Source organism: Physella acuta, unplaced genomic scaffold, assembly GCF_028476545.2.
Source record: "Physella acuta isolate Inbredline_101_S28 unplaced genomic scaffold, ASM2847654v3 ptg001433l, whole genome shotgun sequence".
In the NCBI taxonomy this organism is placed as follows: Eukaryota; Metazoa; Mollusca; class Gastropoda; family Physidae; genus Physella; species Physella acuta.
The window spans coordinates 346,077-369,372 of NW_026732948.1; the positions used below are offsets into that span (position 1 = coordinate 346,077).

Consider the following 23,296-nt stretch of genomic DNA (forward strand, 5'->3'; position numbering starts at 1 on the left):
AACTTTCGATTTGCACCCCCCCTCAGACTTTTGATTTGCACCCCCCCCCTCAAACTTTCGATGTGCAACCCCCCCCCCCCTCAAACTTTCGATTTGCACCCCCCTCATACTTTATATATATATACCGAGGGGTCTATGGGGGGGGGGGTTATGACCCCCCTAACCCCCACCCCTGCCTACGCCACTGCACTGGAGTCTCGAGTCCATTCTACTCATACACCATTCAAAGTTCTCACCAAACAATAAACAACCAACAAGTAACTGTAAAATTTGGTTTACTATCACAAATTTGACTTGTCACAAATTTACTAAATATATCAACTAAAACACTCCAGCCAGTGTCGTAAAATAAAAACCATCAGTTGATTTCATTACACCATCCAGCCATTTGGCAAGCATTAACAGGAACAACCAATAAAAACTGACTTTACTAAAGCAAGGCCAATAGTATTTCACGAAACAAAATCACGACTTCTCGTTGGTCGTTGAAACATAAACACAAAAGAATGAAAAAGTAAAACAACAGTCAGTTGGTGAATTGAAATCTCCAACTCAAGCTCTGTGTAGGCTACCTCCATCAGGCTACCCAGTGCTAGCTACCCAGTGCTGGCTACCTTGTTCAGACGTCTGCTTCGTCAGTTGGCAGCGGACAGTCTGTCCGTTTGGGCCAGTCGCAGATCCTGTCCTCCTTGTTCCACGCCGTGCCCCGCCCACACATGTGATGGAAGGAGACGTACCACACGCACTGGTAAAACATTCGGCAATCTTCGGGGTCGGCGTAGATCCCGAATGTTGACGGACATTTGAAGTTGCCTGAAATGGTCACATGTGTAGGAATATTAACACCAAGAATAGAAAACCAAAGCTCTACTACTTTGTTACATTGTTAAATAAACTACCATATTTTTTTTTGGGGAAAATGAAATTCAAATGTAATTTTGGAAATTGAGTTTCGAAATAAAACCTTCACATAAAAAATGAATTAAATAAATAATTGGAGGAATATTGCAATTACGCAAAAACAAACTTTTAGCTAATTAAAAAACCCAAATATTCTACCTGTACAATCAAAAGCTACTAGATCTAGATCTTAATGAAAACCCCTGTGACCGACACCCCCCCCCCCCCACTGAACCTACGTCCACACGGAAACCCCATACCCTTAAAGTTCACCTATCTGAAACGGGTCATGTGACCCCCAACTTACCTGACGGAAGAACTTTCCCATACTTAATGTTGGCGTCAACAATTTTCTTGCTAAAGACCAAGTCCTTGCTTGTCCCCGTGCTTACAACATAGGGCATCTGCCCTTTGGTGCCCCCTGCAAGGTCTATGAATATATTCTTGGCCTGAATGGAAAGATGTCATTTTAAAAATAACATTTACAATTCTTTTTTTTTTCCTTGTTTTTTTTTCTTTTCTTTTGAGAGTTAGGGGAAACCTCATTGTCTTACAACAACTATACATACACATACATCAAAGGTATAAATGTTTTTTATGAAATTATAATAAAACTTAAGATGGCAATCATCGACTCCCAACCAGGAAGCGTCATAGAAATGGCTTTTTATGGAGAAAAAACAGGCAAACAAGCTGAGGCTTATTCTGGCCGTACCGGCTAGGCGTTGTCCTGGCTATACAACAACGTATTAGTACTAGTGTATTCTTTTCAACAAACATTAATTTGCTTACAAAGCACACATAAATATAAAATTGCCGTGTAGCACTGAATAAATAGGGAGACATGGTAACTTTCATAAATGATAGTATGTCAAAACATGACGGGTAATTACAGTAATATAGAAAAGAAGTAAAATAAACATGTTCTTACTTGAAACGCCTGTGGAACTTGATTCTGATGAGAAATCTTTTCTGGACTCTTTACAATGCTGTCGTTCAGCTTTTCCATATGATGTTTATGGCCCTTTTTGCTGTCCTTGTAGTTTTTGTAAACGCTGCTGAAACTCGCCGAGTTTTTACGAACACCCTCCAGCTTGTAGTTGCTCACCAGGTAGCCACTGTAGTCCCTCGGCCTCTCCGTCTGCTTGGCCGTGTACTTCAGGGGCGTCTTGTGCCACAGGCTGGGAGAGACGCCTGTCACGGATGACTTGCTCCCCAGGCTGGGAGAGACGCCTGTCACGGATGACTTGCTCCCCAGGCTGGGAGAGATGCCTGACGTAGGTGACTTGCTCCCCAGGCTTTGGATGTTTGTCAGGGGCGTCTTGCTGCCCAGGCTTGAGGGGACGCCTGTCATGCGGGGTGCTGAGAGTTTTGAGTTGCGGACGCTGGTAAAAGCAACAGGTTCAACGTTTTTCGTGTAAATTGGCCGCTTGTTTTTGAATGTTGTTTGATCCGTTCCTTTCTCGGTCGTGATCCCATAAATATCGCCCGGCAGTGTTTTAGACTTTTTTTCTTCTTTAGACTCAAGTTTTGGGTTCACAAAGTTGGACTGTTCGTTGGTTGGCAAGACGTCATTTAGATTTAGCTCAGTTTTAAGCTCAGTGATAGGCTCAGTTTTAGGCTCAGCTCGTGTTCTAGGTTCCGGGCTAGGATCCGTCACGATGCTGTTCATGACGCTGTCCCACCAGACGGTGGACCCTGCCCTCGTTGGCCGACTCGGCGTCGTCTCGCTGTGCTCGGCATTTGTAGCTTTCAAGTCGCTTGGCGTGTTAGAGGCAGCCACCTGATTCACGTGGTCGTTCTTGTGTGAAGCTTCCTTCATCACCCCGCGTGAAGCTTCCTTCATCATCCCGCGTGAAACATCCTTCACCATCCCTCGTGAAGCATCCTTCATCGTCTCATGTGAAGTTTCCTTTAATTTCCCTTGTGAAGTTTCCTTTGTATTCCCAGTGGGCTTGGCCACGCTCTTGTTTTCAGGCGTAGATTTGGTGCCAACTTTACCGCCATTTTTCTTCATCTCCCACCAGAGGGAGCTTTGAGTTTCGGGATCCAGATTTGTTTTACTGGAACTTTCTGGCACATTAGTGCCTGCTGTGACCTGCAAGTCATCACTGGCTGAAAACTTGGTACTCTGCACGGAATGTTTTAGCGTGTCGTCTGCTGAATCTTCTACTACATTTTTCTTGACGTTGTCCACGTCCTCCTTCTCTTGCTGGTACCACTTGACCTCGCTCTTCTGCGGCCTCGTTGTTTCTGCTGGTGACGTCACGGGTGTCGTGACGTCAGACACCAGGTCAAGGGTCACGCTCTTGTGTATCTCGTCCAGTTTGGATTTGATCTCGGACACGACGGTCGAGTTACGCAACAGATTCCTAATCTTGCTCCAGTCCCGGGCGTCAGACCCCAGCACCCCGCTAGGTGTCGCCTCCGCCGTCTTGCGCGGGATCTCGTTCTCCGCCATCTTGTTGACGCGCTGGTGCACGTGCGAGACTTCGCTGGCTTTGTTCTCGTGCTTGTAGTGGTAGATCTTCTCGGGGCTCGGCGTGTGCTTCAGAGTCTTGAGGGTCAGCTGGGCGTGGTACGGCTGGACTTCGGGAATTTCCGGCGGATCCTCGACGATTTCGTTATCAGCCGCCAGCACCGACGTCGTACTGTTCTTTCCTTCTTGCTCATCTGCCTCTTCTTCTTCTTTCATCTTTTGCGCTTCGGATGGCTCAGCGTTGTTGGTATTATATTGATCTGTCGTCTTCCCCACCACACCAGGAGCGCCGGGGATACCGGAAATGACTATGCTTGAAAAAGAATTATTTTTGGGATATTCTCGTTGTGTTTTCTGGACTTTAAAAGTGTTTGGAGATTTCGCTTCAAATTTTCCTCTCCTGTCTTGCACCAGCTTTTGCCGTGTTGACGATTGTCTCGACGTAGAGGTGACGTCACTGGCAGATGACGTGGATTTAGCCGTGAGATCACTGGCAGACGAAGTGGAAATGGACGTGACGTCATGGACAGATAACTTGGACGTAGACGTGACGTCACTGGCAGGCGAGGTGGACTTGGATATGACGTCACGGGTAGACGTGACCTCTTTAGCAGATGACGTGGACTTAGGCGTGACATCACTGGTAGATGACGTGGACTTGGACGTGACGTCACTGGCAGATGACGTGGACTTGGACGTGACGTGACCAGCAGACGAGGTGGACAGGGTCCACCACTGGGCTTTAGTCTTCTCTTGACTTTTCCGGTCAAATTTTCCCCAGGTTGTCTTTGGTGGGCTCGTGTCGAGGGTGGGGCTTGAGATGGGCGTGGTCTTGTGCAACACCGTGGAACCGCCCCTTTTGTTGTCGGCAGCAATCGCCGTGGTGTCCAGTTTGTTAGAATATTTTTTTGTCTCGGTCTGGCTCGGCGAGTACCCCTCAGTGGTGTCCGAGTTACCCTCGCCCGTCTGGGTAGTTTGTGGACTCTCCCCTCTCTGTGGACTGTCCACTCTCTGTGTACTGTCCACTCTCTGTGGACTGTCCACTCTCTGTGGACTGTCCACTCTTTGTGTACTGTCCACTCTCTGTGTCCTCACCTCATCCAGTATCTGCGTGCTACTCGCTGCCTCTTTTGTTGTCAAGGGCGGTAATCCTGTTGTAGCACCGTCCGTAGTCTTGGAGTTGTCCCACCATTTCCCGCCCGACTTGTGGTCAGATTTTTCTCCCACCTCCTGCTCTGTCTTCTGCGTGACGTACTTGTAATGTTTCGGCCTCTTCTGGAACTCTCCCACCATTCCTGACAACTGCTCATCGGTCAAGGAATATTTGGAGATTTTGGGAACGTTCTCGTACAGGCCATACTGTGCTTTGTTAGCAGCAAATGGGGACAGGGACTTGTACGGTGTGGGGAGGTTCTGATGCCTTCTGGGAGCTTTGCCTCGATTTGACGCCGATTGCGTGGATTTGATTACAACTTTACTTTCTGAATTTTGACCAGCTGTTTCTTTGTTTGCCGAGTCATAGGTCCGAGCGGAAGTGTCGCCATTTTGAATATTCTTATGCTTGTTTGGATTCGATTTTTCTGCCTGCGTAGTTACGGTTGATTGTTTGGGTGTAACGGTTTCTTTGTTAGTTGTTTGGTCTGACGTCACAGCCTTTTCCGTCATCAGTTTGGTCGCCCAAGATGGACCGTCGGATAAGACATCCGTCGATCGACCTTTTTGTTCCTCTGGGTATAAGGTCACGAAATGACCAAACGTGGATTGTTTCTGCGCACTTGAGTCTCGTCTTGTCTCGACAGCGACTGGCGAGGTCTCGTCTTGTGACGTAGTTTCCGGTCGCTTCTTGGTCTTGGTGAAACTTTTATGCCTGGGTGACGTCGGTGCTGTTCGAGTTTTGCTCACACTTTCTTCAGCGGCTAGATTTTTGTTAGTATTTGTTCTCACACTTTCTACAGTGGCCAGATTTTTGTCCGTGTTTTTTCTTACACTTTCTACAGTGGCCAGATTTTTGTCCGTGTTTTTTCTTACACTTTCTACAGTGGCCAGATTCTTGTCCGTGTTTTTTCTTACACTTTCTACAGTGGCCAGATTCTTGTCCGTGTTTTTTCTTACACTTTCTACAGTGGCCAGATTCTTGTCCGTGTTTTTTCTTACACTTTCTTCAGTGGCCAGATTCTTGTCCGTGTTTTTTCTTACACTTTCTACAGTGGCCAGATTCTTGTCCGTGTTTTTTCTTACACTTTCTTCAGTGGCCAGATTCTTGTCCGTGTTTTTTCTTACACTTTCTACAGTGGCCAGATTTTTGTCCGTGTTTTTTCTTACACTTTCTTCAGTGGCCAGATTCTTGTCCGTGTTTTTTCTCACACTTTCTTCAGTGGCCAGATTCTTGTCCGTGTTTTTTCTCACACTTTCTACAGTGGCCAGATTTTTGTCTGTATACCAGCGAACACCACTCACCTTGGGGGTGCTACGCTGAGGGGGCGTGGCCACTTCCGGTTTTCTGTGCGCCGATTTCAACACGGAGCTCTTGGAGAAGTTGGTCGTTGAGTATTTGGTCATGGGAGGTTTGTGTAGGAACGAATCCTGCTGGGGTTTGTGTAGGAACGAACCCTGTTGGGGTTTGTGAAGGAACGAACCCTGCAGGGGTTTGTGTTGGAACGAACCCTGCTGGGGTTTGTGTAGGAACGAATCTTGCTGGGGTTTGTAGACACTAACGGATTCTTTATTTTGTTGCGGGAGTCGCTTGTGTTGGCCTCGAACCCGCGAGTTTTGTTTGACCAGAGATGCCGTTGCTGTCGGCCCTGGTTTTGTCGATGACGCCATAACCGTACTACTTCCTGCGACGGGCCGAGGTTTGAACTGCTTGCTTTGTTGGAGTTTCTCTCGCAATTCAGCGGCGGCGGTGTATACGGAAGTATTTTTTCCTTCGGGGTCAGTCGACTTCCGGTCTGGAATAGGAGACGACTTCCGGTCAGGGCTAGCAGACGACTTGCCCGTGGTGTGAACTGCTGAATTAGGCTCAGGATTTGATGACACCTTGTTCTGAGTGTTGGCAGTTGAGGTCACGGGGTCACCAGAAGGGGGGGTCACTCTCCTGTTTGTGAACAGATTTGCCCTCAGGGGTACGGCCTCGGGTTTCTTGAAGAGCTCCTTCTCCAGGTCCGAGTAGGGTGCGGGTTTGGGTTTGGTGGGTTGGGGCTGGTCGGTGGGGGTTCCGGTGGTGGCGCTGACGGGCTCTGTCTTGACTGGTTTCTTGTCCGCCTGTTTGTGGTGGGGGTAGTAGAAATTTACAGTTTAATGTAGACACTTCAAACTTAATGGATAGATTTACAGTTGCAGATTTAAAGCTAAATGGATAAATTTAGTTAAATTCCTAACTCGTTATTTAAGACCTAAAATTTTATGAAAAACTCAAATAATTTTAAATTAAAGTATTTAAAAGTTATTTGTTATTTATTATTGAATGAAACAAACGATACTACTTAAGAGGCTGGAAATTTGTAGTTTAGCTTTTAAAGGAAGATAACCCCAGCCAAACTGTTTACCTTTCTGTCATTTTCCGGTTGTTTCCCTTCCACCGCGTCTTTGATTGCGTTCATCAGCGGGTACTTGTTGCCGTCGCCGAACTTTCCCGAAAAGTCGTCACCGTCGATTGACCAGACCATGATTCCTCCCAGATTTTTTTTCTTGGCGAAGTTCACCTGTGTTGGATGACACATGACATTCACAAGAGTTGTTATGTGTTGCATAACACATGACAACATAAGGTAATTGTAAAAGATGACAGATGACTTGCCCCCCCCCCCCCACCAACAATCAAACTAACACATCCACATAATTTTATAAGTATAATCCACTTTCAAAACATAAATACCCACCTAACCAACAAACCCACCTAACCAACAAACCCACCCAACCAACAAACCCACCTTTGCCCTGAGACTCTCCTCGTCATCAAAGCCCACCCAGATCTTGTCGGCGATGCTGTAAGCGTAGGGCGCCACCTCGTTCTCCAGCCAAATCTTCTGCAACTTTCCCGCCTTCAGCCTCTGGGCGATCTGTGGGAGAGGGGGGTGGGGGGGGGGGGAGGGGGAGTAGCAACATTATTTATCTCACATATAGACAGCACAGTTCTTGAGATAAAAACTAACGCACACCCAGGATTTACGACAGTATAAAAAAAAAACCTACACAAAAAAAAAAAAAAAAAAAAAATCCATGAAACCTAATCAACATTGTAAAAACTGAAAAATGTTTTTTTTTAAACCCGAGGTCTCGGTCTTCTTCTGACTTTCAATCAAAGTATTCTAGACCTACCTACCCATTCTTCTTCTGACTTTCAATCAAAATATTCTAGACCTACCCGTTCTTCTTCTGACTTTCAATCAAAATATTCTAGACCTACCTACCCGTTCTTCTTCTGACTTTCAATCAAAGTATTCTAGACCTACCTTATCTTCCCCAACCTCATATCCACCTGTCCCCACCCTCACATCCAGAAAGAGGCATAGATTGGAATAGTAGCAGTGAGCACTAAAGCTCACCATAGTGGTCATTATATAACAGTTGGTTAGAGCAGCTATCGAGTAAAGGAGGGGTCATCTGTCTGGTCAAACCCAAGGTCATATGTAGGGTTACTAGGGTCACACCCTAGGTCACATCTAGGGTAAGTTCCAGGGGTTCTAACCTCGTAGTAGTTCAGAGTGTCAGGGTTAGCTCCCCCACAGCCCTTGTCGCCGGGCTGATGTCCCTTGCTGCACAGCTTGAAGGTCTTGCCGTACAGCGCCAGCCCCATCACCAGCTTGTGGGGGTCCACGCCCATGTCCAGCCACAAGTTCACTGAACTTTCCTGAAAACATACGTGGCTTTTACTCAAACCTATACATTTACACGGCTTTTACTAAAGTCTATAAAGATATACATGGATTTTTCTAAAATGCTTAATATGTATTTGTTTTACATTAAACCAATATGCTTAGATTGCCCGTTTCTAAATTCCCCCTGGAGTCCACTCAGCACTAATGGGTACCTGTCATTTGTTGGGGAGTAGAAACGGATGCTTCGATTCATATTGGACTCAAAACCTTTTTATAACGTGACCACATAAATAGAACTACTCTGCTTCATCTGCAATGTGAACTATTAGATCCTCTATTTGCTGCAGCATGGATTCGCTGCAAGCACTAGTTGAGGCGGGAGGTAGAGAATTCGACTGCAAGCACGAACGTCTCCAGTTCAAATCCCAGGCTCGAGTCAACCCAGCTCTGATTATCTAATTGAGTTAGGGTAGGGGAAGTGGTTGGGCTGACCACTCTACCAAATACACATGCGGAGGTTAAAGAAACAGGTGAACTCTTCTTCATCTGCCTGGGTAACTTTCAAACGTGCTTAACCAAGGGAAACAACACCTACTACGTTCAACTAACGGAGTAATACCTACCACGTTAAGCGAGTCGGACTTTTTCTCGAACCACTTCTCTCCCCCAAAGAGCGGGGCGTGGTGACCTATCAGGGGACTCCATGAGCCGTGGAGGTCGTAGCTCATCAGGTTGAAGATGTCTAGGTATCTGTGGGGGTGGGGGTGGGGGGTGGGGTTACAGTGGTGTTATATGTTCAATACATGGGTCCAACAAACAATTACTTAATTATTTAATGTTAATTAGTTAATTAATGGGGTCTGGATTTAAACAAGAAATTGGTGTTAAGGACACACATTATGTTGTAAGTTGTATTTGAGAGAAGTTGTAAGTAAAATTGTAGATATTGTTGTATTTTAGGCATGTTGTAAGTTGTAATATAGAGATGCTATAGGTTGTAATTTAGATATGTTATATATAGAGATGTTGTAGGTTGTTATTTAGAGATTGTATATCTTAGAGAAGTTGTAAGTTGTATTATAGAGATGTTGTAGGCTGTATTTAGAGATGTTATATGTTAGAGAAGTTGTAAGTTGTATTTTCGTCAATCACCCACGTGACCTACTTGTTTAGCTGCTTGACGTTATAACCAGATTTGGCCAACCTTTCACCACCCGGCACTGCCGCCGTCAACAAAAGACGGCTCTTGCCAGATTTTTTCGCCTCCTGCTCGAACGCTTCCCTCAACTCCTGGAAGGTTTGGGTCAAACAAATCATGAATTTAGGGATAGAAATGAGCATCTTTACCTGGGTCTGATGTATAGGTGGACATATGTACATCAATATCCATATGTACATCAGACCTACAGATTCACAGATACTAAAGGTAACTGATTGTCGTTATTAATTATGGTGAGGATCATCCTACGACTAGACCACGACTTACCTGGGCCAAAAGGACAAACCTATCCTTGACTAGACCACGACTTGACTAGACCACGACTTACCTGGGCCAAAAGGACAAACCTGTCCTTGTCTTCTGCTGGACTTCCTCTGTTGGCCGGATATTCCCAGTCGAGGTCAAGGCCATCAAACTCATGTGACCGGATGTAGTCAATGGCATGCTCTATAAACTTTTTCCGTGTTGCTTTGTTTGCGACCATCTCTAGGCACAAAAATATAGGGACATTTGACACAGGGACATTTGACACAGGGACATTTGACACAGGGACATTTAACACAGGGACATTTGACACAGGGACATTTGACACAGGGACATTTAACACAGGGACATTTGACACAGGGACATTTGACACAGGGACATTTGACACAGGGACATTTGACACAGGGACATTTGACACAGGGACATTTGACACAGGGACATTTGACACAGGGACATTTGACACAGGGACATTTGACACAGGGACATTTGACACAGGGACATTTGACACAGGGACATTTAACACAGGGACATTTGACACAGGGACATTTGACACAGGGACATTTAACACAGGGACATTTGACACAGGGACATTTGACACAGGGACATTTGACACAGGGACATTTGACACAGGGACATTTAACACAGGGACATTTGACACAGGGACATTTGACACAGGGACATTTAACACAGGGACATTTGACACAGGGACATTTGACACAGGGACATTTGACACAGGGATCTTTTGACACAGGGACATTTGACACAGGGACATTTGACACAGGGACATTTGACACAGGGACATTTGACACAGGGACATTTGACACAGGGACATTTGACACAGGGACATTTGACACAGGGATGTTTGGCACAGGGACATTTGACACAGGGACATTTGGCACAGGGACATTTGACACAGGGACATTTCAAACAGGGACATTTGAATTAAGTAACACCGGGACGTTATCCACACATAAAAGGACATCTACACACAAACGACGCCAACACACGCAGTTTTGGTGACGTAGCAGCAGCATACCTGTGAAGGGCTGGGACCCGTGTGTCCACCCACCCACAGCCAGTAAGGTCTTCAGGGCGGGGTTTTTCAACTTGAGGGCGTTGAACTGCTTGTACAAAACTGGGAGGGGGGGGGGTGAGACGATTTAACATTTTCTTTTGATTAAATCTTAGTGTGTAAAATAATGCAGAATAACAGACAATAACAGAACGCAAAGTAATGTGTTACAAGGCTTACACAACCTAAATCAGGAAAAGAATATTCTCCGAACTGTTCACATGCTGCGATTGTCCCCACTGCTAGGAGTAGACAACTCTAGCAACGTTGTAACACATTGTGGTTTTGTAACATTGTTACACTTTGTGTGGTTTTGTAACACTTTGTGTGGTTTTGTAGCATTGTTACACTTTGTGTGGTTTTGTAACACTTTGTGTGGTTTTGTAGCATTGTTACACTTTGTGTGGTTTTGTAACACTTTGTGTGGTTTTGTAGCATTGTTACACTTTGTGTGGTTTTGTAACACTTTAACATTTTGTGTGGTTTTGTAACACTTTATGTGGTTGTGTAACAATTTGTGTGGTTTTGTTACACTTTGTTTGGTTGTGTAACACTTTGTGTGGTTGTGTAGCACTTTGTGTGGTTGTGTAACACTTTGTGTGGTTGTGTAACACTTTGTGTGGTTGTGTAACACTTTGTGTGGTTGTGTAACATTTTGTGTGGTTGTGTAACACTTTGTGTGGTTGTGTAACACTGTGTGGTTGTGTAACACTTTGTGTGGTTGTGTAACACTTTGTGTGGTTGTGTAACATTTTGTGTGGTTGTGTAACACTTTGTGTGGTTGTATAACACTGTGTGGTTGTGTAACACTTTGTGTGGTTGTGTAACACTTTGTGTGGTTGTGTAACATCGTAACACTTTGTGTGGTTGTGTAACATCGTAACACTTTGTGTGGTTGTGTAACACTTTGTGTGGTTGTGTAACACTTTGTGTGGTTGTGTAACACTTTGTGTGGTTGTATAACACTTTGTGTGGTTGTGTAACATTTTGTGTGGTTGTGTAACACTTTGTGTGGTTGTGTAACACTTTGTGTGGTTGTGTAACACTTTGTGTGGTTGTGTAACATTTTGTGTGGTTGTGTAACACTTTGTGTGGTTGTGTAACACTGTGTGGTTGTGTAACACTTTGTGTGGTTGTGTAACACTTTGTGTGGTTGTGTAACATTTTGTGTGGTTGTGTAACACTTTGTGTGGTTGTGTAACACTGTGTGGTTGTGTAACACTTTGTGTGGTTGTGTAACACTTTGTGTGGTTGTGTAACATCGTAACACTTTGTGTGGTTGTGTAACACTTTGTGTGGTTGTGTAACACTTTGTGTGGTTGTGTAACACTTTGTGTGGTTGTATAACACTTTGTGTGGTTGTGTAACATTTTGTGTGGTTGTGTAACACTTTGTGTGGTTGTGTAACACTTTGTGTGGTTGTGTAACACTTTGTGTGGTTGTGTAACACTGTGTGGTTGTGTAACACTTTGTGTGGTTGTGTAACACTTTGTGTGGTTGTGTAACACTTTGTGTGGTTGTGTAACACTTTGTGTGGTAGTGTAACACTTTGTGTGGTAGTGTGTAATGTATGCCCCGGCCTGACGCTGGATAACATTGATTTAGACGAGCAAAGATTTAGTCAGGGGAAGCGACTCGTGCGAACGTTTGCTGGTAGATTTCCTGCTCGTGTTTACATTAGCACTGGTCAAGCAAGCAGCACCACGGGCACGCGATGACCGCTACAACAACCACTGGTAGGTGACTGATGCACAGGTGCGTTGTTTACTGGTCTCGTGCCGTGGGTTTACCTAGACACTGAAGGTCATTCCATAGGTACATACAGACACTGAAGGTCATTCCATCGGTACATACAGACACTGAAGGTCATTCCATCGGTACATACAGACACTGAAGGTCATTTAGTACATACAGACACTGAAGGTCATACAATCGGTACATACAGACACTGAAGGTCATTCCATCGGTACATACAGACACTGAAGATCATTCCATCGGTACATTCAGACACTGAAGGTCATTCCATAGGTACATATACATTTACTAAAGGTGGTTTGGCGTGTGTTTACGCTATATATAAATACTGTATTTTGGCTGATACATGAACAGTGAAGGTCATTGCAGAGGTACTTACATGAGTACTGAAGGTCATTTCACGGTACTTACATGGGTACTGAAGGTCATTCCACGGTACTTACATGGGTACTGAAGGTCATTCCACGGTACTTACATGGGTACTGAAGGTCATTCCACGGTACTTACATGGGTACTGAAGGTCATTCCACGGTACTTACATGGGTACTGAAGGTCATTCCACTCGTATGGAGCTAGAACGCCCTTCTCGATTTTGGCGAAGGAAAAGATGAGGTGAGTACAGAGGAAGGGGTCAATGTCCGCCGGCATGAACTTCCCCTGGTCACGCCGGTACTGGCTCCAGTTGGTGTAGTAGCAGACCCGTTTGTAGCCGGGCTCTACATCTGGGGGTCAAAAGGTCAAAGGTCAGAGGGGGTGGGGTGGTCGAGTCGGTAAAAGCTCATGGTTGCTAAACCGAAAAGTCCCGAGATCGAACCCTCGGGCAGATGAGGCTCGTTAGCTGGGGACAGCCACTCTTCTAAGAGAGACAACTCCAAAATTAAAACAACTGCTGCCTTGTAGTTTGTTCTTGATTGGACAAAGGCGATGGAAGCAAATCCAAAAAGAAAAGCATGCTGAAATCGGAGTCAATGGCCTAAATGGCGCAAAACCAGTTGACACATAACGCTTAATTGTGATGGAGGCGTGGTCGAGTCGGCAAAAAGCTCATGGTTGATACATTCGAACAGTCTCGAGTTCAAACCCACTGGCAGATAAATCTCGATCCCCATCAAAACTAATAATTAAGAACGAAGAAGAAGAAGAAAGAAGAGGGGGAGGGGTGGTGGGGTGGTTGGATCTACAGGTGAGAGGTTGACTAAGTCCAGATAACCTTACTTTAAGTAACCGAGCAATGGTTAATTGGTTAATTAATGTAATCAAGCTTACCTTTGGTTTTTTGAGCTGCCCCAAGAGAAAACAGAAGAACACAAAGGAAGAAGTTAAAAATAGAAACAATGCTGGTCACGTGGTCACATTGTGCCATATCTGGGAGAGTCGCTGGAAGAAACAAAACGGAAGTGGTTTAAAAATAGAGACTGACGTCATAATGAAAGTGGGGAGAGGGGAGAAACCATTTTTAAAGATAAGTCTAACTGAGAGGGTAAGGAAAAACCATTTTACAGATAAGTCTAACGGAGAGGGTAAGGAAAAACCATTTTAAAGATAAGTCTAACGGAGAGGGTAAGGAAAAACCATTTTAAAGATAAGTCTAACGGAGAGGGTAAGGAAAAACATTTTTAAAGATAAGTCTAACGGAGAGGGTAAGGAAAAACCATTTTACAGATAAGTCTAACGGTAAAAAAAGGGGGTACTAGTGCAAATTGTTTAAAATCTATAATAATAGTTTCGCTGTCTGACAAGAACGCTTTGTCTGACAAGAACGCTCTAGAGAAAACACAAGCAAAATAAAAACATGCACAGTAATTCGAAAAACGAAATATGACGTCGACACATTTAGCGTAGAGTAGAACATAATCTCAAACCAGAGAGTGCACACAGTAATATGACGTCATTGATTATCGCGTAAACATTGAAAAAAAGGAAATGTTGTCTAATCTAAATGGTTTGCGTGAAGAGTTTCTTGCATACAATTCTTCGGGTAGGGGCGAAGCCCCACCCCCCGCGTAAGAACGTCTGAGCCCCCCCCCCCTCCCCAACTCAAAAGAAATTTCTTCATCGATACTCTATAATAAAATTACCGCCTAATTAATGTGTCTAATCTAAAAAGTGGTTTTCTTGCAATGGGACGGTAGACATGTTTTTTTTTTGGGGGGGGGGGGGGGGGGGTGGAGGGGTGGGGGTGTGTGTGTGTGGGGGGGGGGGGGTGGTGTGGGGGGGGTGGGGGGGTGGTGTGTGGGGGGGTGGGTTGGTTTCAGTGTTTCTTTCAGACTTTTTCCTCCCCGGAGAGGGGTGGGGGGTACTTGAAATTTTCGGGGGCGGGGGTATAATTTTCTGGGAGGGGGCGGACACTGGAAAAAGTATATAATTATATTTCGTTGAATGGGACGGTAGACATGATTTTTTTGGGAGTGGGGGGTGGGGGGTGGGAGGTGGGGGGGTGGCGGGGGGGGGGGTGGTGGGGGGGGTGGGGGTGGTGTGTGGGGGGGGAGGGTGGGGGGTGGTGTGGGGGGGTGGCGGGTGGTGTGTGGGGGGTGGGGGGGTGTGTGTGGGGGTGGGGGTGGGTGGTGTGTGGAGGTGTGTGTGTGGGGGTGGGGGGGTGGGGTGGGGTGGTTTCCTCATCGATACTCTATAATAAAATTACCACCTAATTAATGTGTCTAATCTAAAAAGTGGTTTTCTCGCAATTTCTTTAATGCAATTCTTCGCGTAGTGGCTAAGCGCGACACCAGTGTTTCTTTCAGACTTTTTCCTCCCCGGAGAGGGGCAGGGGGGTACTTGAGGTTTTCGGGGGCGGGGGTAGAATTTTCGGGAAGGGGGCGGACACTGGAAAAAGTATATAATTATATTTCGTTGAATGGGACGGTAGACATGTTTTTTTGGGGGGTGGGGGTGGGTGGGTGGGGGTGGGTGGGGGGAGGTGTGTGGGGGGTGGGGGTGGTGGGGGTGGGGGTGGGGGTGGGTGGTGTGTGGGGGGTGGAGGTGTGTGTGGGGGTGGGGGGTGGGGGTGGGGGTGGTGTGTGTGGGGTGGGGGGGGGTGGGGGTGTGTGGGGGGGGGGTGGGATGGTTTTAGTTTAGAGAAAAGAGACAGCACTATCAGCCTAGCGCCCGTTGTACCCTTCCTCAACGGGCCATTTATCTAGTACTTTGATATTTTATGTTTAAAATAAAAATGGCAAGGGACATAACTCCTAATTACTATTGATCTGCGTTCATATCAATAATATTTTTCTATTCAAAAGTAATTTGATTATGTTTATTATTTAAAAAAAATGTGTCTCACATATATCACTATAAAAAAGTGCAAAAATACTACTTAAATGCAAAACTATATTTTTATATTTATAAAATGTTTATAAAAAACCGTTAAAAAAACTGTACTCAGGGCATGTATAATAGGAAATAGTACTTAGTTTAATTCTTCTATTCTAATACATTCCACCTCTTGACAAAATAAAAATTACTAAAAAAAAAGTTATGGAATGATAGATAGATCAGTATGTGTATTATAGAGACACTTCTCCCACGGTCGTTTCTATTTCTGTCCATGGGTGGCAACAATGTGAACTTTTGACTCCGCAGCACAGTAAACTAAGCAGTCAGGAGAAACCTAGTTTGCACACCTTATTTTAATCTAGTTCTTATGCCATTTTTTTTCTCCCTTTGATTATTATATATGCAATTGATGTTTCATTGTTCATGTCTTTGATGCTGTGTAAAATCTATCAAATATATTATTATTACTGATTTAAATGTTTAAAACAATTGAATTAATAAAAAAAAAAAAGAATATGTTTATCAAATTATTTTGTTTAAAGTTTAAACGCGGGCTTTATATTTATTTCAAATCCTCCCATGAGCCGATAAACTATCGGTCAGAGTGTTGTGCCGTGTTGATGTTGCTGTGGCTTCTCATATGAGTTGCCAAATAAGATTTTGTAACTTTGTAATCGCCTGACTTGCTGTATCATGTGTATTCAAATTTATAGAGAGTTATTCTCTATGTTGTTAAAAAAATAAAAATAAATAAATAAAAGAAGTTATATTTTTTTATTTTTATATTTAGACGTTTTGTATTAGATCTAGATCTATGTATAAGTAAACCATCTTAAATGAATGAAAGTAGGCTACAAGTAAGAAAGAAATATTACTATTGTAAATCTGTATCAGTCCTCACAAGCCGTTTATGAAAACTGTAATACTAAAGCGAACATGAAAGGCAAACTGACGCTGTAAATTACGTTTCTGATGCCGATAAAGAGAAAAAAAATGTTGAAGAAAACAAATGAATCAAAAAAATGTTTAAGGACTTAAGGTCCACCTCCCCCTCCCCACATATTGTAATACACTTCTTGATTGCCATTGGTCGGTTGGCATGAACTCTCCTATAGACCCATATTAAAATGGGCTGGTGGAAAACGCCAACCAGTGCAACTTTTGCGTGTTTTGTATTATTTCACACGAGCCGACCCGCGGCGTATCATACGTCGCTATTTAGTTGTTTTATTTTCTACTTTTCAGTAATTCATAATTAGTGAATTCGACAGTACCAATGCTGCCACTGAAAATATTTGCTTTAAAACACTATCAGTAGGTCGTTAAGGATGATACTACCCCCAACCTCTCCCCCAACCCCAACCCCTACCCTACACCCCCCCCCCCCCCGTGAAAGCAGCCTCCTCTTAGTTACCTCCCCTAAGTTTAAAATCGTTTCAAACTAAATTATCTGCCCCTAGTAACCGTCACTAAACCCGGTTCTACGATTGTAAACATTTAGCGTGAACCAAAGCTCACCAGACCTTGTAGGGGTGGGGTGGTAGGGAGCGCGCTTACAGCTTGTTTTCTAGTGTCTCCAAGAAGAGAATTATATATATAGATAACGGCCTTAAGAATGAAAGATATAGCCCAAATGTAAATCTACTCCCGTCCTTAAGTGTCAAATATATCGGAGTTTTAGAAACCGGAAGATACCACTTCCGGTTATCGGAAGTCACTAAAAATTAAAATTAATTTAAGTATAAGATCCTACACTTATAAATGAATTTTCTTTTACCTAACTGAAAGAGTCCTAACTGAAAAAGTTAAAGTGTTCACACTGAAATTGTATTAAGTACCACATCCGGTTACCGGAAATCGTTCTAAAGTTGGTAGAATACTACATGTACAATTTAATACATATATATGACATTTTGTCTGTCGAACATAAACAGCGCTCTAGTTGTTGGCTTTTTACCGGAAGTACCGTATGTACAACTTTCGGTTGCTGGAAATTTGACACAGAACTACACATTCGATATAATAGTTATGTATTCATATAACTGAAAGGGTACTCACACTATCGTGTTCACAGACACAGATATACAGGCAAATTTTGTTGACTTAATTTGATGTCATCTAGTGCAGGACCCCATATTTTGTTGACTTATTTTGATGTCATATAATACTGGACCCGATATTTTGTTGACTTATTTTGATGTCATATAATACTGGACCCCATATTTTGTTGACTTATTTTGATGTCATCTAGTGCAGGACCCCAAATTTTGTTGACTTATTTTGATTTGCAATAAAATTAGATTTAACAATCGGAAAAATAAATTAGTTTCCCCTGGATAACTGTTATGGATTAGAGGCTGCCTAACTTGTTTAATGCTGACATGTGCGTGTTTTCTTTTTAAATCCCCAATTTATTTCAGCTTCTGCTATGAATATTGAGGTTAAAATTATTGCTACTACCCATATTTCAGGTCCTTCTTTAAAAATGGACACTGTCCGTATGTCTGTGAATGAAAGTAGACTTCAGAAATGAATATTGTTTTTGTAAATCTATATCAGTCCTCACAACCAACGATGAAAATAATACACAAGAATTACAGGCAAAATATTACTAGTTTGGTTACATCTACTACAGAAATAAAACAAAAAATGTGTAGGGGAGAGATGTGATCGGCTAAAGTGTGACGTCACTTCATAGGGGTCTGACTTTGAGTTTACCGTCCCCCGAATGAAATCATATACAATCCTGTATATATATATATATATATATATATATATATATATATATATATATATATATATATATATAGGGGTTCATGGGAGGGGTTATAACCCCCCCCCCCCCCCCCCCCAACCCCCTGTCTACGCCACTGCTCTGGACTTTGCGGCTAGCACCGGACTCAAAACTAACACCATATGGACCAACTAACCCTCTATATAGACAGACGAACGTGAGCTAGAGTTATCAATTAATCCCATATAGACGAACGGGCTAAATTTATTAACTAACCATGTATAGACGAACGGGTTAAATTTGTCAACTAATCCCTTATGGACGAACGAGCTAGATGAACCAACAAACTATAAATGGGCCAACGAGTTGAATGAACACACCGACCATCACAACCAGCCTAGATGTAAGACAACTAAGCATGGTGGACAGTACTTAACGTAAGCGTGCTATTCTTCATTTTCTTTTTACTTTCTCGTATATACGAAGTATAGAGAAAGTCTTGTAATCGTGCAAAAAAAAAATCGAGATTTTTACAAATCTCGACGTTTTACACCTCACTGATACGGAAAAACATAATTTTGCAATCTTGTCCGTATGTCTGTGTGTGTCTGTGTGTGTGTGTGTGTGTGTGTCCGTGTGTAAACACGATAACTTGAGTACCGTTACAGCTAGGTTGATGAAATTTCATATATAAGTATTTTATCAAAATCGTAGATCCGTATCAACTTTTGAGCGATTTCCGATAACCGGAAGTGGTACTTTTCCTACTTTGAATTTTTCAAAAGCCTATAACTTGAGTACTATTTCAGATAGATAAATGAAATTTCACATGTAAGTAAAAGATCTAATTATCTACCTTCTGTTAAATTTTGAGTAATTTCCGTTTACCGGAAGTACTAATTTACGCTATTTCCGATTTTTCAAAAAACGCATGTAAATTTATAAAGTACTAATAATATTGCGCACTATTATACACATCTTTATTCGGCGTTCGCTTGGTGAGCAATTGTTTTTTATGAGATTCTATTCTATTTTTAAAAGTTTAAGTATTTAAAATGGATTAAAAATCATAACTATATCCCCAGTTACCATCCCCTGTTGTTTTATATAAGAATATTCGAGAAAGTTTAGGGGAGATCACTACCGGTTTATTTCCTTAGTGCACAAGACATATAAGGCAGATGAAGTAGAGTTCATCTGCTTTAGAGACCTCAGCATATGAAGGTATAGTGTGGTCAGCACTGTGCTCATCTGCCTTTACTTTCCCTCAAACGAGTTAAGTACTCATTAGAGCTGGGTGGACTCAGTAACCATCCACTGACGTGTTCCTGGATTCGAACTCGAGACTTTCGGGTTAGGAGTCTACTGCTAGGCCAAATCGTCCCATAATCGTACTATTGCTCCACTAAGAACATTCCGGAAACTTCTCAGAAGATGGGATGGTTTAGCACGTACTACGGGCTTTAAACAGCGACATTCCTGGGAGTGGTGTATGAGGGCAACATGATATTCCTGGGAGTGGTGTATGAGGGCAACATGACATTCCCGGGAGTGGTGTATGAGGGTAACATGACATTCCTGGGAGTGGTGTATGAGGGCAACATGACATTCACGGGAGTAGTGGATGAGGGCAACATGACTGGGGCAGGACTGACCAACAGATGGACTGACCAACAGATGGACAGATGGACTGACCAACAGATGGACTGACCAACAGATGGACAGATGAACTGACCAACAGATGGACTGACCAACAGATGGACTGACCAACAGATGGACTGATCAACAGATGGACTGACCAACAGGTGGACTGACCAACAGATGGACTGACCAACAGGTGGACTGACCAACAGATGGACAGATGGACTGACCAACAGATGGACTGACCAACAGATGGACAGATGAACTGACCAACAGATGGACTGACCAACAGATGGACTGACCAACAGATGGACTGATCAACAGATGGACTGACCAACAGGTGGACTGACCAACAGATGGACTGACCAACAGGTGGACAGATGGACTGACCAACAGATGGACAGATGGACTGACCAACAGATGGACAGATGGACTTACCAACAGATTGACTGATGGACTGACCAACAGATGGACAGATGGACTGACCAACATAGGGTTTAACTGACGACGAGTGAAGAGAGAAACTGGAATGCAGGAAGAGACCTTGCACACGTGAAATGACGGAAAGGTTTCACCACAATCGGAAGTACGGAAGGATCCAGGTACTGACCGGTCAAATGTTGCTCAGGTCATGAAGAAAACAAACAGACGACAAAATGGCCGCCAAGTGCCTGGACATTTTTTTAGCTGCACACAAACATGGTTCAAATATTGTCGCAGCTAAAAATGGTGTCGCGATCTGCAAATGGTGTATGGCTAAACCTCGTTTTATGCGCAGTCATATGTTGTAGGAAGTTCTAGATATGTGTGGCCATATTTTGAAGAATGTCTTAAATGTGTAATATGTGCCATATGTTAAATAATGTTTAAAATGTGTAGCTAAACGTTGCCGAATGCTCTTAGAGGGACATAAACCTCAGACAGTAGTAACAGGGAGTAATCTCCCCTCAACTTTCTCGAATATTCTTATATAACGGATGATGGCACCTCGGGATATAGACATGATTTTTAATCCATTTTAAATACTTAAACTTTTTAGAATAGAAAAGAATCTCGTAGAAAAAAAGAATAGCGCACCAAGTGAACGCCAAATGGTGCGGAATATTATTAGTACTTTATAAATTCACATGCGTTTTTTTTTTGAGAAATCGGATTACTACTTCCGGTTAACGGAAATTACTCAAAATTTGATACTTACATTAGAAATTTTGTTTATCTATCTTCAACAGTAAACAAGTTATGTTTTTGAAAAACCAAAAGTAGAATTAGTTTAATTTTCCGATTACCGGAAATCTCTGAAAAGTTGATACAGAACTACACATTTGATATAATACTTGTATATGAAATTTCATCAACCTAGCTGTAACGGTACTCAAGTTATCGTGTTCACAGACCTACACACACACATACACACAACCAGACACACGAACAGAATTGCAAAGCCCAGTTTTTCCGACTCGATTACGCATAGAACACCGAAATTTTGATAAATCTGCATTTATTATTTTTGCCCGATTAAAATAAATTCCCTATACTCTGTACATGATGAAGTACTGAGGTGTAAAACGATGAAAATTGTCAAAATTTCATGTGATTTTTGTACACGATTACAATACTTCCTCTATACTCTGTATACGAGAAAGTAAAAAAACGTCTCTTTTTAAAATAGAATGTCCCTTTGTTTTATTAGGTTTGATTTAATTTTTAATGTTTGTTTGTTTGCGTGTTTGTGGAACATCTTTTTACTCAATTTTAATCAACTTCTAATGCACCGATTCTTCAAACTTTTGAAATGCATTTGTCTCCGATGACGATACAAGAATATCTAATTTTAGTCTAATTACACAATATATCAGCCATTAAAATTTAATAAAAACATCACTAAATTCAATAAAATTAGTAGAGATAAAAAGATTAAATAATAGCGATTTCTCAATCAGCTAACCAACGACGGTGAACTTTTTAGAAAAATCACGGCTGGCTGATTTTTTGCCTGAAAGTCGACCGCAGACTTTGGGGCAGATAAATTTCTTAAGAGATTGTAATCTACAGGTCAGACTTCAAAGCACACATTTTTTGTTGAATGCGGGGTCAACTTCGTTTCAAATAAATGACCCAAAAAGTGGAACAATAAAACAAATATTAAAAAACCTTTATATAGTAAGTTTTTAAATGTCCTGAAAATACATAAATTATACTGATTTGCTTTCTTTCCGAAAAACGTTGCTCCCTTATGAAACTTTCGACACATTTTGGAAACCAATTCTGTTATTAAAGAAAGATTAACTACATTATGTACAGACAAAACTAATTCTATGAAGAGAAAACTTATGCTGTCAGACTTCCAATGTTTTAGACATGTGGCAAGTCATGCAAGGAATTCCTACTGATACAACGATCTGTGGAATACTCAAGAAATTCCTACAAAGTATAATTGATATAACTCTGTACAAAATGCAAGGAGTTCCTACAAAATATTACTAATATAATAATTCCCAGTGGCGATCTAAATTATTTAAATGATCTCCTACAGAATTCTCGCAGATAAGTCCTTCAGGACTTTAAAGACTGGTCCTACAAAACTCATACAATATGGTCCTACATAATTTATACGGACTGTTCCTACAGAACTCAAATAGAGTGGTCCAACAGAACTTATGCATAACAGCCTACAAAATGGAAAATACAGAACTCCTACTAAGTGATCCTACAGAACCCCTACATAAATGTACCACAGACTTATCCTACAAAAAGGTCCTACAGAATGTTTCTAAATAGCAATCCTACAGACTAGTCCGACAGAGCCCTACATAACTCCTACATTAAAGTCCTACCTCTGAAAGATCGAGAACCCAAGAACTAGCAGAGCATCAAGTGACGTCAGTGTGGTCTGAAGGTATCCTCACGTCTCAAATATCTCATCTGACTTCCTGCATGGCTGTATCATGCATTTTGTCCTTTGGAATGGACGCCCCCCCCCCCCCACCCCAGCACCCCCACCCCCCGTTGTTTACCTGCGTCCATGAGGTATTTGTTTCCTCGGCTGGTTCTGATGGGTCAACACGAGGGCCGGGCAACCCACGGTGGCCGGTGGTCCAGTTTGTGAAAAGGCCACATTGATGGGGCCATAATCGTATTGTTT

The 23,296-nt window shown here is 42.8% G+C and overlaps 1 protein-coding gene across 1 annotated transcript; it reads right to left on the reverse strand.

The window, feature by feature from the left end:
• Positions 1 to 258: 258 nt before the first annotated feature.
• Positions 259 to 23,095, reverse strand: LOC131927707 (mucin-5AC-like). Its single transcript, XM_059283474.1, has 13 exons — positions 22,989 to 23,095; positions 13,773 to 13,883; positions 13,046 to 13,228; positions 10,716 to 10,814; positions 9,744 to 9,901; positions 9,362 to 9,486; positions 8,820 to 8,946; positions 8,067 to 8,228; positions 7,309 to 7,437; positions 6,925 to 7,080; positions 1,832 to 6,640; positions 1,208 to 1,349; positions 259 to 813 (listed from the first exon to the last, which is right to left on the reverse strand). The coding sequence occupies exons 2-13, from the start codon at positions 13,867 to 13,869 to the stop codon at positions 620 to 622; spliced, it is 6,381 nt and encodes a 2,126-aa protein (XP_059139457.1). The 5' UTR covers positions 13,870 to 13,883; positions 22,989 to 23,095; the 3' UTR covers positions 259 to 619.
• Positions 23,096 to 23,296: the final 201 nt, after the last annotated feature.